This window comes from Poecilia reticulata, chromosome 13 (genome assembly GCF_904066995.2).
Source record: "Poecilia reticulata chromosome 13, P_reticulata-male-v2, whole genome shotgun sequence".
NCBI lineage: Eukaryota > Metazoa > Chordata > Actinopteri > Cyprinodontiformes > Poeciliidae > Poecilia > Poecilia reticulata.
The window spans coordinates 23,804,745-23,823,736 of NC_088842.1; the positions used below are offsets into that span (position 1 = coordinate 23,804,745).

The 18,992-nt window shown below is 38.8% G+C and overlaps 2 protein-coding genes across 5 annotated transcripts in view; one reads left to right on the forward strand and one right to left on the reverse strand.

Annotated features, from left to right (window-relative positions):
• LOC103474876 (uncharacterized) overlaps positions 1-18,992 on the reverse strand; it is a 264,378-nt gene that overhangs the window by 167,614 nt on the left and 77,772 nt on the right. The window lies entirely within an intron of this gene.
• Positions 311-18,992, forward strand: part of lrrc75a (leucine rich repeat containing 75A) — a 49,258-nt gene continuing 30,576 nt past the window's right edge. Inside the window, exons 1-3 of one of the 4 annotated variants that reach the window (XM_008426145.3) lie at positions 311-845; positions 3,545-3,806; positions 11,071-11,199. In XM_008426145.3, coding sequence (XP_008424367.1) covers positions 3,555-3,806; positions 11,071-11,199 — 381 coding nt within the window. In that variant the 5' untranslated portion in view covers positions 311-845; positions 3,545-3,554. The remainder of the gene's footprint in view (positions 846-3,544; positions 3,807-11,070; positions 11,200-18,992) is intronic. The other 3 variants (XM_008426143.3, XM_008426147.3, XM_008426146.3) reach the window with 3 other exon arrangements.

Below are 18,992 nucleotides of genomic sequence, written 5' to 3' on the forward strand. Positions count from 1 at the left end.
TCTGCTAGCAGTAGTTTTATTCTTTATCACCACCAGAGGTCAGTAGAGTCACTCCACAGGTAAAGTGTTTCCGAGTTTTTATGAACCTCAAGAGACGTATGCTTATTTTTTAGGTACCTTAATAGATTTAAACCTCTTTAAAACGTAAAGGAATATGTTTACGAAGACTTCATTTTAACTTTATGATCAGGGAGGAATATTATAGATGGACATTAGAGGAGACTAAATGGGCTAGTTAAAACTCTTAAAGCATTCTTGTGCTGTAGTGGGCTCCATTTCTCTAAAATCAGCGCCAACTCAGGCATAGGTAAACTTACTTTAGTTTGGGTTTTAACTGCTTCTAAAAACTGCTGATAAGTTAATGATTTTTAATGTCTGGAAGCTAATCTGTTTCAAAAACCTGATCAGCGGCCACTGCCCGTTACCTAGCAACCCACTTAGCAGTTTGGTCAGTGGGCTTTACGGCATTATTCGCTGGACAAGACAAGTGCTCTGATAGCATACCATTCAAAAACCGCTGAAAATTTTGGTTAACTTCTTAAGTGTGAGGTTCGATAATATTATATGCACTATATAATTTTTAAGATTTTTTTTCCAAGAGATGGAATTAGAAATTGACTGACAAACTGCGTTACCGTAGCATGGTTAGCTTAATCGGCCAGTTGGAAGCTCAAATATTAGTTTCTAGATTTACTTAACACCAAAATGGACTATCAATAGACTATACCAGGTCACATTGACAATAACACTGATGAGGAAGATACGGTAGTGTTTCCGGATTGAATCGGCACCAGATTGAGTTGGAAAAAATAAGCTTCGGGTATGTCTCCTTTTCATAACATTTGGTGAGTTTTTAGAAAGGACAATTCTGCCAAAGTAGTTGTTATTGTGTGGCAGAACAGTAAATAACTTACATTTTGATAAAAATGCTATGTCTTAGCTCTTACTTTTCTTTTGTAGCTCATTTATTTTGAAATGTTTAGAATATGTTTCTATGCAATTTGCTTGTCTGAGGCTGATTCATTTAGCTGATTAACTTAAAAACGTGTGCTGTTTTAAAAAAAGCAATGTTAAATTTAAATTTCATATTAAGTTAGACTTATTTAATTTCGCTTTGGAATCAACAAAGTAATTTTGAATTTGAATTTACAATTTATGTCGATAGACTATTGATAACGCTTTTACAGTTGCTATGACAACATGTTAGGGAAGGGGATTTTTGTGTGTAATTATTTGGTTGCCTGATTTGCATATTTTGTGGGGAGCTTGTATGTGCTACCTTTTTATTTTTTACTTGAGTGCGGTTGTGTGCTAGTGGTGCGTTCTTTGTTATGCGTATGTGTTCTGCATCTTTATTCAACAACACGTTTCAACAAAGATTGAGATTTGGGCTGGTTTTGATCGAGTTTGGATGTATTTTACATTTTTTGGGCTGGGAACTCAGTCAGATCTTGCAACCCTGACTGAGGGAACAAGTCTCAGTTTATCTAGATATAGAGAGAGTGACACTTTCAACGGGTATTATGAAGGCTGAGCTATAGTAAATAAACAAAAGTTAAATGCCAGAGAAGTAGAAATAGTAAAAAAAAAAAAGGTCAAATGACATACGTTAATTTTGTCCAATCAGGTCCTTGAGAAACACCATTTAGAAACGCCAACTTCATCTGGCCAAAAATAGAAAGTCATAAGACTGTTGGTCACTGATTGAGTAGGGGATAGAGTCACTAGTTACAGTAATCCACCCCTCCATTCAAAACAAAAAAGTTATGGAAAATGGCTAAGGGATTTTGAATGCCTGCGACAGACTGGCGACCTGTCCAGGGTGACCCCGCCTCTCACCCGAAACGTTAGCTGGAGATAGGCACCAGCAACCCTCCCAACCCCACTAAGGGACAAGGGTGCAAGAAAATGGATGGATGGGTAGATTTTGAATGCCACCCATGCTAACCACTCTGCTATGCTAATGCTTGATTAATATACCAACCCTATAGTCATTTATTAGTTAATTTAATTCTGCTGTTCTCTATTTCTGATTGGTTTAGACCACAAAATAGGCCTAATGTGTGTCTGTCATTAAACTACAGGGAGATGTCCAGTGTATTTTTTTCCCTCAAATAGCTCATATAGTAGGTCATACTGATACTGGTTGCATCTGTACGACCTTTGAAATTTTTTGGTACACTATTGAGAAATTAGGCCACACGTGTGACCAAATTGATCACACACACGAGCTCTGAATAAAGTAAAATTGGCATCATATTTGTCAAATATACATTCTTTTCCATTAGTTTACTTCATCTGCAAAATATGTGAAATGCTAGATGAAGTGGGAAAACCCTTCAAAAGTTCCAACATGGTCAATATAAAAAGCATGTCAGCTGGTGGGCACAACCGGAAGTGGGCCCACCAATAACATTCTACTTGAGGCCTCTTACAACCTTGGGTCGGCCCTGTGTAATATGTGTGACACTTTCGTTCCTCTGTTTGTCGGTTTAACTTGAAGACTGCAAAAGGATTTCAGCTATGTGACTCATCCTTGGAGTAAACACCGCATTGCTAATGTACAGCACAACCATAAAAACGCTGCTTTCAGTGGAAATCGGAGGAGAGACTCCCAGAAACCGCCCGGCTCGACCGTGTTGCAGCTCCCTCTGCTTCCTCTCTCCATCTCCTGGCCGTGTTGCAGCTCCCTCTGCTTCCTCTCTCCATCTCCTGGCCGTGTTGCTGCTCCCTCCGCTCCTCCTGCTCCCTCTCTCCCATCTCCGTGTGTTTATAGGAGTTGAGCTCATGTACAGTCGCCCCCCTCTCAGCCGAACAGAGGCTGCGATGCATAATTCACTTCCAGCCCGGGGACACCACAGACTCGCCCCTACAGTAGAGCCGAGCCTCCGGAGCTGCAGCCGCTGCGCAGCCCGCGGACCGAGGCGCTGATGCGGCCGCGTCCAGCTCGCTGCTCCAGCACGGATGGCGATTCAACCTTGGAGGAGGGCGAGCGCCGCGTGTGATGCAGGTACCGCATGACTTCCTGCGACCGAACCGAAGAAGGACGATGCTGATCTGCAGTGTAAACATTGCCATGCCCTGCCTCATGCAGCACCTCCTCCGACTCTGTGTCTGCTGCTGCTCCGCCAGCCCAGGACACCGGGTTCTGTTTTAGGGGATCGCCGCTCTCGGAGTTAAATATTTTTGGAGTTGTGTTCGGGACAGGGAGGCCACACTCTGCTCTGTAGCCTACTTTAGTGATCGGACACCCTGACTTTGTTGGGGTCATGTTGAGCGGCCATGCTGCAGGCAGCATCCTGCGATCTGTTCCCAACCTGAGATGAACTGATGTCTGAAACAGGAAACTACAACCACTGCTGTGATACTGGTGATGCTTCTTCAGCTGTGCAGCTTCTTCACTTTACAAACACGAGCTCCTCTGGTTTTACAAGGATGTGATCAGCTGCAGACCTGATCTAAATGATCTAAATGAGCAGAACATTTCTGATATTAATCAAACTGCTTGGTGGGACCAGTGTCCTTATTATCACTGTTCATACAGAGGCAGCTCCATGGGGGCCAAGCAGAGCAAAGGCCAGGAGCCCGGCGGGGCCAGTCCTCAACACAGCTGGAAACGGACTCCCACCAAGGAGAGGGGGGACATTTTGGCCTCCCTGATGCTGAAGTCTGGAGACCGGCTGAACCGAACGGGGACGCCGCCGCCGCCATACCAGCGCCGGATTGGGATGATCCAGGAGATGATGATGATGGCCAAGCAGGGCAAGCAGGACGAAGCCACGGAGATGCTGAAGACACTCAGACAGGTAGATACTGATGTGTTTGTGGAAATCAGTGTTGAAGAGTAGAGGCATGGCACGATAACAAAATTTACAAGGCGATGTATCGTCACCGTAGTTATTGCGATAAACGATAATATTGCTGTTCTGAGACCATTTCCAATTAACATATCGGTAATTGGGTAATAATGGATGTTTGCTTTCCAGAAAACTAATAAACTTTAATTTTCAAAAAAAATTGGAAGATATCTTAAATATCTAAAATAAAACACAACTGAAAACCTAAATAAACGAATCATGAAGTGTGTAAACAAAACGCCCTCTTCAGAAGTTCTTAATCATCACAATGGAAATTACTGAGCTCACTTTAACTCGATTAACTGATTATTGTGACAGGCTTATTGTAGAGTGAGAACAACCCTCCCAGCAGTCACAGCACCTCTGCTTGTTTCTGTTTGTTTTTGTCCTTTTTCCTTGATTTTTTTTTTTTTTTACTACTCGCACTGAAGCAAAAGCCCGACTCTCACTGCCTGTTTACACGCTGAATAAACAGAGTGAGTAATTCAATGTCCTCATGCTCAGTAAAATAACCACCTCCCTTCCTGGATGATTAGAGCTGTTATATTCAGAGTGGCTTTGCTGTAACGGTGAACAATACTCCGATTTACAGCGTAACTCTGCCTCGGCTCGGCTGGCTGCTGCCGTTGTCACAGCAGGAGAGGAAAAACCAACAGACTGGAAGAACTGGGTGTGGCGAGACACAAAGGGATGGAGCAGAGTGAAAGTGCAACAGCTGGAATAGGAAAAGTTGAAAAGGTGTTGACGACGAACGGCAAAAAACTCTGCTGAGAAACAATAGCATCAGTGTATCACATGATCTAACTGTCGTAGGTAGATCGCAAAGGCAACAATTATTCCTACTGCTGCTAAAATAACATGAACATGTTATGTTCAGGTTATATTAATAGCATCCATGACATTTATTTACTCTTAGTCTGACTTTTATACACAAAGAAAGCAAAAATATGGAATATATACCTGGTGAATTTTTTATTGGTTATTTATGGTGTCATTGGTAATCTCACACAAACAGTTCTGCATGGAATATTATTCTTTTTTCTAATCTGATCTTATTGAGAGATACTCAATAAGTTGAACATAGGTGGGTAATCAGTATCATGGCAACCAGTGGATTAAAATTGCATTGAAAGAAACTTTATTTCAGACTCGAGATCCAATAAAAAAAACAGAATGTCACTCAACTCAACCAATGAGATACACAGAACCACAATTATCAAAAAGTAAAATATCAAAATGACTGGAAATCTAACAACAGACTGTGAATGGAATAGTGTCAAAATCTCTTTAAAAAATGTTGACCTGCTGTTCTTCTGGTTTAAAGTATTTTTGATAAGATGCCAAAGAAAGTGTCAGTGATTGGACTTAACCCAGATTCTTAACTGTAAGAATCAATTTGTTGTTTTGGTTGAAGAAATAATTTATTGCTTTTCTCTTTTAAGTAAAAGCAATTTGATTATATAACATATACTGACTATAGCATGACAACCAAGGTGAAAGGAGCGCAGAACAATGCAGAGTCGGTTCTCATCCTGTTTTTCTCTTAAAAGGGAAATTTTTTCTTAGCTGTATTTCTTAAAATGTCTTGTTTAAATTTTAAACAGCTCCACTTTGGCAGCAATAATAAACACTAGAGTTTACTGCATAAAAACTTTCATCAACACATGTTTTCATAGAGATCAAATTTGTCATCTAAGAAACAACATTTTTGGACTCTTCAGAATTTGAGATGGAAGGACACGTTGTAAATGTTTCACACTCATTCAATACATAACAGAACAAATGGACTACATAGTTAAAAAAAAAAAAAGGACTCTGAGTATTTTTCAGCAGTAATTTAATATTTATTTTTCCTGATTCCTGCCTTATTAAATTCAGGCTGACTCAACCTTCAACTTCAGATTCTTGAATGGACTCACAGAATAAAATGATGGAGAGCAACATGGCTGCCTGAACAATATATAGATTTTATTATTATTATTATTATTATTATTATTATTATTATTATTCCAAGACCATGTGCGTCTCAGATGAGTGGATTTATTCACGGCTCGCCCGAAGTTTCATGGGGGCTTAAACAGAATTTGTTTTAGGACCCCACTTCCTGTTCATCCACACCAGCCCTGTTCAGTCCGCTTTAACTGAACTCGTTTGTTTACATAGAAAGTCCGATTCGATGGTGGAGGTGTGATGTGAACTCTGGTGTGGACCAAAAAAAGTGAACTCTGGTCCGCCTAGGTCTCGGTTCTGTTGAAGCGTACTCTAGTGCTCTTTGAATTCATATGTGAATGCCAAACAGACCAAAAACAGGAAGCGAATTAGCATAGACTGCAGGGAATTCTGGGTAAATGGAACCAAAATAAACACACGAGCTTAGAGCTAGTCTTTTGCCAACTGTTAAAATTTAATGCCACTGCATTTTTATTTACATTTCTGCATAAGGAAGTTGCACTCATATCTTCTTCTGAGGTTTTTGTGTTGTTCCCATCAGTGGTTCTTTGTGCAGCACCCCCACAGGCGAAGGGCTGGAACAGTTTTTTCAAAGGATTTGATTTGTTGAAAATGTAGCAAATGTTGCAGTTTCCGTCCGAATCTAACCAAATACACGGACCATCTGGTGTGAAAACATATTTTCAAGACAGATCTAGGAGAAGAACTCCAGTTTAATTGGCTCAGCTTAACAGCAATTGGTTCTTATTTGCTGAGACGTATTTGTGAACAAGCCAAGCTCAAACACAGAGAGATTAAACCTGTAGCATCAGATTGCAACTATAGCTAATAATTATTCTTCACACTCTCAAAAAGTAAACTTAGCAATTCCTTTAAAGCTTAAATTAACATTTTAAACAGTTTGGCATCTCTTTATTTATGCTGAAACCACCAAATCAAATTTAGTATTACTCGCATCTTGTGTGGGCTTTGGGCTTATTTATATAACCTGTCGAGTTTGCAGAGAGTTACAACAACTGGCAGCAGCCGTGTGCCGTTGAGCCAGACTCTGGATCGAGGTGCTTTCCCAATTTCTGTAATTGGAAAAAAATGTTGACTCAACGAAGCTGTCTCTCAGCAGAGGTCGGTGAGAACGCTGTGAAGTGTTTATAGATCTGAGTTCTCCAGCGCCGGACTCCACTTCCCTTTATTAACGTTTGAGTCGCAGCGTTCGCCATGTCTGACTGCAGTTGTGTCTTTGTTCAGGCTGAGCTGCGTTCAGACCTCTCCTTTGATGTGAACCGCTCTTACACTAACAAAAGTAAAGACTACACTGTTTTCTGAAAGCATAAAAAGTGTCTGAATACAGTTAAAACTGAGTCCAATTGAGGAAACTCATGTGTATTTCATGAGGGGCTTTGAGTGCCTTTCCAACCTCAATTAAAAAAAAATAAAAAATTTATTTGGTGTCGGTAATTTTTTTCCTGCATTGATTCAGCTTGTTATATCACTGTAGACAATTTCATCAGAATTACTGACTTGATAAACTTCCTCATATCTGGGTTTGGCTTCAGATACAAAGCTTTGGTAGCCTTTTTCCATTAGCACCTGAAATCCTGGTCTAATTAGTGCCGTTCCATTCAAATTGAGACATCACTTAAATAAAACCTGACTGAAAGCATCAAATAGAGCAAAAATGTCAAAAACTAATAATATATAAAGCCCAGCCCTGATTAAATTCAACAAATGATGAGAAACAAAATCCTTGACATTTCTCAATCTGGAAAGAGTTAAAAAGTCAATTCTAATAATTTTGGTCTCTGGAGAACCACTCTGAGAAATAATATCCATAAATGGAGAAAACATGGAGAAGTGGCGAATCTTCCCAGCTGTGGCAGGTCTACCAAAATTAATCCAAGAGGGAAACAATGACTAATCCAGGAACTATATCTAAAGCACAAAAGTTCATGATTCAACAATAAGAAAAAGGCAAAAAACCATAAAAAGAACATAAAAATGTCTCATATGTGTCAAAAATAACGACTTGTTGGAAAATATTCTATGAACTGAAGAGGCAAAGTGAAACTTTGTAAAATGGATGCAGATCAGTTGTAAAACCAACGCAGCATTTCAGAAAAGTCATGATACTGACAGGTAGGGTTGGACGGCCTGGCTGAAAAACGTATCATGATATAAGCTCTTCAGTTGATATCAATAATTATTCACTACTTTTTTGTTTTAAGTATCGGAAGTACTGGTCCAACCTTAATCCACCGTTTTAATCCATCGTTTTGTTGAGCTGTTGTTCTCATTTTCTCCTTTCACTCCACTGACAGGCCGGCGTTTGTGTGGTGTTTTGAAGTCCATCCAGGTCAAAAATATAGGATTTTTAACATGTAAATAACATGCGAAAAACATATTAACAACTTACAGTGTTGTTTACGTGTTGTTTACACATATGACCATCTACATCGCACCGTGCATTAATACAATGCAGGCCCACACGCATACCTGCCTACTTTTATACAGTATTACACTAAAACTTACCTATTTGAACTGAACTTTCCTCTTTCTCTCATTATTGTGGCATTTAGCAAATGCAAATCATTTTGGTAACTCTAATTGACTTAAAACAAGAGACGTTTCCTCTAAATTTAACTTGCAGTGAAGAGAAAAAACTGATTTCCTGAAGACGTGGACATTTTTTCAGTTCCAGGTTAGTACCATAACGTGCCATCAGACAGCTGCTTTATAGACTAATTGTTGGTTTCTCCTATCTGCTTCGTTGCTTCTGAAACCTGAAAATGCAGCAGCTAATTAATACATGCATGTCATTCATTCAAACCTGCTGTCATTATGCGCCTCGCCGCCTACGCAGAACAGACAGCAAGGAAAACTCGATGAGTCATAGGTTTCTACAGGAGACCAAGCATCTCTGTCCGTGTTGCTTATCAAATAATCAGTCCTGCAACTGAATTGGCAATGAATTGTCTGCAAAACCAACCTGAAGGCTCATGCTAATACAACATGAAAACATAGCAGAGTTGGAGACAAAAAATTAGAAACTACACTTTATTAAGTACACCTTCTTAGTACCGGGTTGGACCCCCTTTTGCCTTCAGAACTGCCATAATCCTTTGTGGCATAGATTCAACAAGGTACTGGACACATTCCTCAGAGAGGCTGGTCCATATTGACATGATAGCATCGTACAGTTGCTGCATATTTGTTGGCTGCATATCCATGATTCAAATCTCCCATCACACCACATCCCAAAGCTGCTCTATTGGACTGAGATCTGGTGACTGTGGAGGCCATTCGAGTCCAGTTAACTCATTGTTCAACAAACCAGTTTAAGATGATTCGCGCTTTATGACATGGCTTGTTATTCTGCTGGAAGTAGCCATCAGAAGATGGGTACACTGTGGTCATAAAGGGATGGACCTGGTCAGCAACAATACAGAGGTTGGCTGTGGTGTTGACACGATGCTCAATTGGTACTAATGGACCCAAAGTGTTACAGGAAATATCCCTCACACCATTGCACCACCACCACCAGCCGGAATCGTTGATGCAAGGCAGGATGATTTTGGTACCTGAGGATATTTATAATGAAGCAGATCAGAATTGGCATTATAGTGAATATTTGACAAGAGCTGAAATGATTAAAAGGTTATGGAATGTTTAAAGGAAACAGCAAATGGACTATTTTATTAATTTATTTAGATAAATGTGTTTCAGAATAACCTTTTGTTAGCAGTGGAGTGCATATGAGTGAAGTACCTCTATATCGTTTGTATCATATCATCCATTAGCTAATAATAGAGGTAAAGCTTTTAATTACATCTTTTTATCTGAGAAAATGCATTAGATTAGTTCATATCTGTTTACAAATTTAAATTGATTCATTAGAAGGTTGCAGGTAACTTTCTACACATAAAAAGTTGTTTACTTGTTTTTGATGGTACCTATTATGACTGAAGTCACCCACTATCCCACCCACTCACCAGTGACCTACAGTCGTTTTGTACTCAAGGAGCCAAAATAAAATGTTTGATTTTATTGTAATCTAATCGTAAAAAGGAAACAAAATGAGCAGATTGGTGCTGCTGATGAATCTCAAGGTCTTTGCTTTACTCACAAAATTTTTCTCCATTGTTTTGCGCCTCAACAGGAACAACAAAACCTTCAATGATTAATTTATGTCTGGCACTCCTCTGTTGGGCTACATAAAAGCTTACAGTATAGTGCTTTATAGGCTTTTACACGTCAAACCTTTGATGCATTTAATGGAGCCTCTGGTGCTTATTTACTGTGGATATCAGCTTCACTGGTGATACTAAAACAGTTTCCACTGTGTTTTAAGGTGTATTTGGTGAGTGGAGTGTCAGAAAGAGTAGAAGCTTCTTAAAGTGACAGAGGCCCAATTCATGGCAACTTATGACATGAAATTTCTGTTAAGTCACGTTTGATGTTTTTTTTTTATAACAGCTGGATTACTTTGTTGTGCTAAAATGGTTCTATGTGCCTGGAAAATACATAATACCACCCATTTTAATAGTTGACTTTAGAAGTTTTCAGACGCATTTATCAGACTCACACTGTCATTTCAAATATTAAAGACTGTATGTATTTGCCTCATTATTTGAATGTGGGGAAACCTTCTGGTTGTCACATATGAAATAAAAAGTTGGTAGCTTGTCCAAAATAAATAAAGGAATGCATCTTGGGCTAAAATGTCAAGATGTTTTAAGTGTCGTTTTGCTTTTAGGAACAGATGTGGGTGTGTTTCTGTGTAGCTTAGTCATTTTAGTCTAATTTATGGAAATCAGATGATAACAAATGAGAAATTCTTTGTCAAATTTCAACTATATTATTCAACACACCCATAATTGCTTTGAAAAAAGAAACAACAGGATCCTTAAGTTTTGTGAGTAGACGTAATCCTCTTTAAATGGTAAATGGACTGAACTTATGAAGCCCTTTTCCAGTCATTTTAGACCACTCAAAGCGCTTTACAGTAGAGTCACATTCACCCATCCGCACTCATAAACGCTCACACATTTATACACCAATAGGCAATTTGGGGTTAAGTGCCTTGTCCAAGGGCACATCGACACGTGGCAGGAAGAAGCTGGTATCAAACATACAACCTTCCGATAGCAAGACGAGTACCCACACAGCCACAGTTTTATACTCCTACCCAGCAGGAAGCAGTGCAGGCTGGGATTTATCATTCTCAGGTGGTCAGTGAGTTCATGTTGCTGCTGTTTTATGTGTGCAGGATCTGGGAATGGAGTCAACGTCTTTGGATGACGTCCTGTATCGCTACGCCAGCTTCAGAAACCTGGTCGACCCCATCACACACGACCTGATCATCAGCCTGGCCCGATACGTCCACTGCCCCAAGACGGTAGGTCGTCACCTTCCTGACCTCCTGACCCAACGTGACCCCTCTCGGCTGAAAGCTTCATCTGTAGCTGAACAAAGCTCCAACTGCAAACCAGCGTCTGCCCCTCATAACAATAAATTAACAAAATTAAACCCACTCATGACTTGAAGTCTACATGACTTCAAGTCATGTAGACTTCAAGTCTAACATGAAGTCTACATGTTAGACTTCATGTAGCAGTCTAACATGAAGCATATGCAGTAAATATTTCAGACTACAGTAAGCACGGCTGAGCATGCTCACACGCGTGCTGACTGATATGATTCACTGTGTTGCTGCTATCGGATGATCTCCTGACTCATTTTGTCTGACACTATTAGGTTATGGAAGTGCTCTAAGTGGTTGTGTGTCTGCGTGCGTTCTTGAGGCAACCGCTGCTGATTGCGTTTGTCCGTTCATGTCGGCCATCATGTTAGCGGGAGGGAAGGAGGACGATGCGAAAGATGGCGCCGGTCGTTATGAATGAATAATGCAGAGAGGAAGGAGGGAAAGATGGTGGTGGAGACAGGAATTAAAAGGCCTGATGTGTAATTTGGGGGCAGTTGTTAAAAACATCATTCCCACCAGGCGAATGATGAAAGAGGAAGCCTAAGGTAACACAGTTAGTGATGCAGTGGTGGGATTAAAATAAAGACTTTATTCAAACAATGATAAAAAAAAAACGTGGGATTATCAGAAAGCTGTTTTAATATTTCACTTCCTGACTTGTACCAAATACATTTTCCCTCAAATTCACAAAGTCTTTGTTGAACCCCCAGGAGTGTCAGACTCATTTTCCTTTTGGGTCAAATCAGGATCATGAATGTTCTTAAAGGGCCAGTTGTGCCAGAATGTTCTGATAAAAACTGTTAAAATGTGAAAATATAAATACATTTCTGAAATGAAATAATACTTAACATATTTCCAGTCACTCCAGCAATAAAAAAAGTGTTTGTGGTAGTGATTTAGAAATATTTGCACTCATGTAGATGTAACGTTAAATTACTCGGCGTATCACTCGACATAAAGTAAGGCTGAGGCAGTTGTTTAGTAGAAGTAGAGTAGAAGTGAGAAATACCTGCCACCTGCAGGGGGGAATAAATTGTCATTTAAAAGGAATGTTTTTCATCATTTTTGTGAAAAATCTACAATAAACTCACAATTATGCAATAGAGCAAAAACAGTGCAGGGATTTGTTGATTTTGCATGAATTTCCACAATAATTCACAAGAAACTGGAGTGATTCATTGATGCAATTTGGCATTAAATAGATAAAAACTGCTTTGAATTGATTGACAAAAAAATCTAAGCACACCGTTATCCTGATAGTTCTATTTGTGTGTCCCATTAGAGTTTAGAGGGCCACATAAAAAGCTGTGGCGGGCCAGATTTGGCCCCTGGGCCTTTAGTTTGAGACATGTGCCATATTGTCTTTTACCTTTTTATCTTTCTTTTAGTTTTGTTGTTTAGTTTGAATTTCCTTTTAATTCATGTAAAGCACTTTGAACTGCCTTGTTGCTGAATTTGCTACCTAAATAAAATTACCTTACCGAAATAAAAAGTTAACACAACTTACTACTGTAAGCTTATCTTTCACAAACTCACACATTTAAGTTCAAAATCTAAAACTTGCTACATTTATTTGACTTATAGAGTCAAATAAATGCATCTCAAATGTTTTACAGTGCATAAATAAAAAAACAGGATCAAATTAAAAGATACAATTTAAAAATAAATATATTTTGATGTCAAATGAAGACTTTATTCTGCAGCTAGTTTGTTGTTGGAAAATGTTTCGGGACATGAAACAAAAGTCTTCTTAAAAAAATAACCCATGACATTAGAAGTGTAGTTTAAAAAACCTGAGCTGCTGTTTTGACTGATTTCTTTTATAATTCAGAGCCTCATAAGTCTGGAAAGTTGCTAAATCAATATTGAATTCAGTTTTTTGTATTGTGTCAATTCACAACTCACCATTCAGACAATCTAACAGAGAGATTTCAAGTACAGACTTTCCAATTAATCCTACTTATCAAAAATTGCTATCAACTTCAGTTAATTATTCAATAACCTGTCCCAACTAACACTGAAAAACACTGGGTTGCTAAATTCTAGCTTCAAATTACACAGATCCACCTAAGAAATCTGCTTCTGTGCACAAGTGCCTTTTGCTAGGGATCAAGCTGACCTCTCAGAGGAAATGGAGACGTTGGGTTTTGTGTGCGGCTCATAATAGCTGAATAGACAGAGGCTGAGCAGGAGTGAATAAAACATCGGAAGGGGAGTCAGAGGGAGGTGTTGTCTTCCTGTTTTTCAGGATTACTCTGCTTTGAATGACTGATATCAGACAGGTTAGGCTTTCTTCTTATCTAATAGTTGGATAAGAAACGGTTAATTTGTTTTAATTAAGATTTTGTATAAGATCATCAATATTTAAAGTCTTGTTTTCTGAAACAGTCGCATGATTGATGGAGCTGAAAAACTCAGGTTTAATTCCTGCGTTTTGTTGTACAGACAGCTCTCCTTCTTACAAGAAGTTTCCATCATACAATGCCATAAAAGCATATTTTCTGAGCTCTACTACATCCAGCACACTTAACCTGCTCTGCATTTAGCGACCCGATAACACAAAGCTGCTTTTATGCAGAGAGAATGCTTCTTTTCTTTTTTCCAGCGGATGTTGTTTTCTCCATCATATCTGCTTTTCTGCTCTGTTTCCTTCACCTCCATCTGCTGCCTTTAACACAGCTGGGCTTGTGGAAAACCATGTAGAAATTGTGCAGCCGGTGAAGTCGTTACTTTCTCCGCTGTTTCTGTTTTACATTTGAAAAGAGAGGTCGACACATGACCTTTGGAGGTACAGTCCGCCCCCACGTGAAGATTCTCTGTCAGCTGCTAATGTTTTAGTCAATGCTGGAGTCCGGGATACAAATAGCCCAGTGAATGAACCCTGTCACCCTGTCACCGGCTTAATTAATCTGTCCGAGAAATATATAAACACAGAAAGATGGTGGAGGATTAGTCACAGATTTCCATGTATAAATAAGGGGACTGAAAACCTGTTTAGCTAAGAGACCGGATTAAAAAATGTTTTTTTTTTTTGTAGTGCTGCATGAATGAAAAAGAGTCGCTTGATTGCATCATTTGAAACCAGCCGCTGATTTGGATCATTGAACTAATAAGAAAAGGTTTGAAAGACAGGAAGATGAAATGAAATATGTGATTATGAGCCAATCGAGCAACTTGCATAAGTCATATTTAAGCCGCCATGTTCAGAATCAAACTCAGAATCAGCTTTAATTGCTGAATTTATGTGCATAAACAAGGAATTTGACTCACTGCGTACAGACATAAATACAAAAACAGGTCTGGAACAAATATAAGAGACCACTGCACTGAACCCCATTAAAAACCTCCTGGTTATTCCACCAAATGTTGATTTCTGAACTCTTGCTCAGTTGAAACATTAGTATTATTGTTTCTAAATTAACATTATCTTGTTTTCTATGCCTTATTTGAGTTCTGAAAGCACTGTATATTTTCCAAAAGTAAAATCATGGAAACTGATAATATTTTAGAGGACACTAAAAACACTGTAAAGATGCTTGCAGCAGAATATCTCGTGCTCTTTGTGTCTTTCTGAGGAGAGACGCCGTCACCCAGGCTGAATTAGCTGTTTTATGAAGAAGCAAAGTTCCATCGACGACGTGCATACGTCACATTCTACGACGTATGCACGTAGAATACAAATATCTCCTCATATTTACCCCAATCTCTCAAATAAAACACACAACACATTAATATTACTACCTCAATATCACAACTTAAAAACATTAGAGTTATTTAATAAATAAAGCTGTCTTTAAGTACAGAAAGAACAAAAAATGTACAGCAAATTTATATACCAGCTATGTGCTTACAGCTGGTAAGCACATCTTTATAAAGGAGCAGAATGATGGTTACCTGTTTTATGGGGGGTTTATTGCTAGCTAATTAGTCGGGCCAGTTGCCCAGGTAACCATAGTCAGCTCTTGATCGGCCAATGTCAATCATATCTTGCCAGCTGGAGCTTTTTTCATGTCCAGAAAGATTTCCAAAGAGTCTATTTTGACTTTCCTGTGAGCCGGTTTTCAGCTATCTGACTGACAGTGCGCAGCAACATGTGTCGGAGGGGGCTTTAGTATTTTTAAATCCACAAATGTTGAAAACCTTGGTAATCCTGGATCCTAGTAACACACTGAATGGGCATGCCATTACTCACTGATAACCACGGTAACCAGCGTAAACTCCTGCATTCACAGGGACGACACACAGCAACAGAGGGGAACCAAACCACTGCCACATCACAGCTTCTGTTATCAAATATCCTATAGATGAATCACATTATTAGTGATTTATAAACTCTTCCATTTTCTTCACATTTCACTTCCATCCCCTAAATGCCCATATAAGGCCAATGGGAAGCCAGGGTACTATTGATTGTCGCTATAGTAACCGGGTGATCTTTGACAGTGCATCTCATCCTTCAAACCATACGAAGAGCATACTGACTTTAATCAAAGTTAATTTGTAGTTTCAGAAAGATAGTTTTTTATTATGCTAATTTTTCTTGAACAAAAAAAAAACATGACATAAGTTTTTACAGGTGGTTGGACTCAATTAATTTTAATCATTTTAATCAAAAACAACTTATCAACAAAATAAGCAAAAAAATAATTTCATTCAAAAACCCCTTTTGTTGATGAATAAATTAATAAATAGACATATCAGCTCAACAAGGTAAGGGAAGCTCATTTTTTGACATATAGCACATTTTCAGCAACAAGACATTTCAAAGTGGCTTTACATGAATGAGAGGAAATACAAACAAAAAAACCCCCAGTAGAAAAGCAAAAGGAAAATAACAAAAGTATTTCACAATTATAAACTAATAGGAGTTTCTCTAGATCTTAAGAATGACGTATAAAACTAAATGCTCCTTTTCTGAGTTGCTGAATAAAAGCTAAATGTTGGTTGGTTCTCCATGTCTGATTCTCGTTCAGGATATTTGTAAGTATTAAACTAGATGCTGGTTCCAGTTGTTTTGGATTGCTAAGTAGATGGTGCTTTCTAAGTTTGCTCTAGATTTGTGAAGTTTAAAATGTTGGTACTCCATGTTTGATTCTTGCTAACATTAAACTAAGTAATAAACTAACAGGAGTTTCTCTACAACAACAACAAGCATATTTATTGTTTTTAGTCTGTCACAGATTGGTGCAAAGAAAGTGCTATTGCATCAGTTTAGCTTTCCAGTGTTTCAGGAACCCCTCACCAGTCATTTAAAAAACATGTGTGCTGAGGAGGATGACGTTAGTGTTGTGGACGTCTGTTCTCTTTCCACATGTTTTGCGTTGAAATTATATTTTAGGCTCGAATAACTTTGGTAACAGGCAAACTCCTTTTAGCACAACATGCACACAGCAGCAGCCTTTTCCAGCATCCCGACAGATGATTTTTTAAAAGCAAGAATTAATCCCCCAGTGTCGCTCTGTTTACGGATAAACACAAAAGTTCCTGCTTGGGACTTTTGTGTTTTTAAAAAATTTGATTAACTGTGTTTGATTTTTGAACTCGTCAATATTTCTGTATTTAATTAATCAAAATTAGCATATTAAAGTCCTGTCCCTAGTTTTTACAAATGTCAAAATCATGTATGGTATGTTTATCAAAGCATATGCTCTAATTTTAAAGATGCAGTCAGATATTTAGTGAGATCCCTCTGATGTTCCTGTTGTTCAGTTTTTTCTTGATATCTTGATGTCCGCACTACTGCAAGAATCTCACAGCAACAATAATCTGTAGAGAACATCTAGTTAAAAATGAAGCATAAAGAGGCATGTAATGAATTTGTCTCATTTCCATTCATAAAGGATGGCCTGGTGTTTCCCCACTTAAACAGTTATCTAGAAAGTATTGATTGTTGCTTTCAGCAAATGGAGAAACCAAATTGTTTTTTTTATATAATTATTATTGCCTAGACACATTTGAGAGTACACTGAAATTTTTAAAAGAAAAATTCTTCACACAAATTGATGCAAAATGTCTTTTGTCCAACACTATGAATCCAACTGGATCTGCTGTGAAACCGGCACCAGAGGCTGGCTTTTGATGGGAGCAGCTTTTGAAAAGGTGTTGCTGCCTTTGATGTTGCATTTGCGGGTCACATGTAGAAATGAATCATCTGTGGCCTGAAGCTTTTTGTCTAACCTGCCGCTGACCAGCAGCAACTGCCGCTCTTTGTTTTCTCACCAGCAGTTTGCTTCACAGCATTTTGAGCCAAACGAACAAAGGTTAGAGAACGGACATGTTGCGTTAGAAAAGACAGCCGCTTCAGAAGAAGTTAGAAATCATAAAACAGCGTTTGTAACGTTTGAATTTTCCACATTTTAGCCTGTTACAGCTGCACACTTTGTCATATTTTTTGTTGATTGTATGTGACGAACCAGCACAGAGTAGAGCATAATTATAAGGTAGAAGGAAAAGGGTAAATGGCTGGTAGCTGCAAGGCTTTTATTGCGTCTCTAACAGCTTTAAACATGAAAAGAACAAACAGTTTGTTCATTTGAAATAACTTGGATGAGAAGCATTTGTGAGGATAATTGTTTCCCAAATCTTACTGCAGATTCTGAACTGGATTAAGGTCTGGACTTTGACTGGGTCATTCTTATATTATATGTACATGCACTTCAATGTGATGTTGCTTTTCTCAAATTACTGCTATTTCTTTATCAAAGTTCATCTTCCATTCAACTCTAACCAGCCTCCATTATCTCTGTTAAAGAAAGCATCTCTACAGCATGATGCTGCCACCAACATGTGTCACTATAGGCGTGTTGAGAGTCGGGACAGTCACAGAAGATCTCCTCTCTGCTTCTGCCGAAAATGTCCGGGATGATGTTGTGGTTCTTGTTAGTTTTATTCTGCATAATTGACTTCATGCCAAGCTACCATGTTGACCTCCACTCAACATGGCAGTGAATATGAAGTCATGCAACCTCTGAATCAGAGTGATGTGCGTTGTTATCTTTCCTCTGGAGTTTAATTTTGGTCTGATCTGACCAGGACTGTGGTGTGTGACAAACCGCACACTGGACTTCTTATGACTTTCTTCCAACAATGACTTTGCATCTGACACTTTTCCATAAAGGCCACTCTTCTGCTGTCCATCCTGGTACTTCCTGCAGAACTGCCGTCTCTGTCTCTGGTGTGGCTTTGTTAGTTTTTAAAGACTTCCTGCTGTCACTCTTTGAAAGTCTTCACCTCATACTTCTTACAACTGAACTCTTTTCACAGCTTCTTCTGTGTTCCTGAATATACTGAAATAAGTAATAAAATACAAAAAAAACAACAACATATAAGCAACATTTTTGATGAGTCACAGAGCGTCTGTTAGCCTCCAGTGGTATCCAAAAAAAAACTGAAGCTGCAAAGTTTGTGAAACATTTGATTTGCTGCCAAAGCTTTTGGTCACGACTACTGGTAGCTACATATCAGTAGGTAAATTCAACAAAGTCCTGAAAGAGAGAGGAACCTGTCAGCCTGAAGCTCATGTGGAAAAACCGAAATGGCTGGATTTCTGAATTTTAGCTCATCTAATCCTATTTAAGCCATAAGCCTTCCTCTGCAGAGAGTCTAACCTGACAAACATCCTCTATCTTTAAAAAACACAGGAAGAAACATAATCCCCACTGGTTACATATATTTACTGCTCAAAAACACATGCAGAAAACCTACAC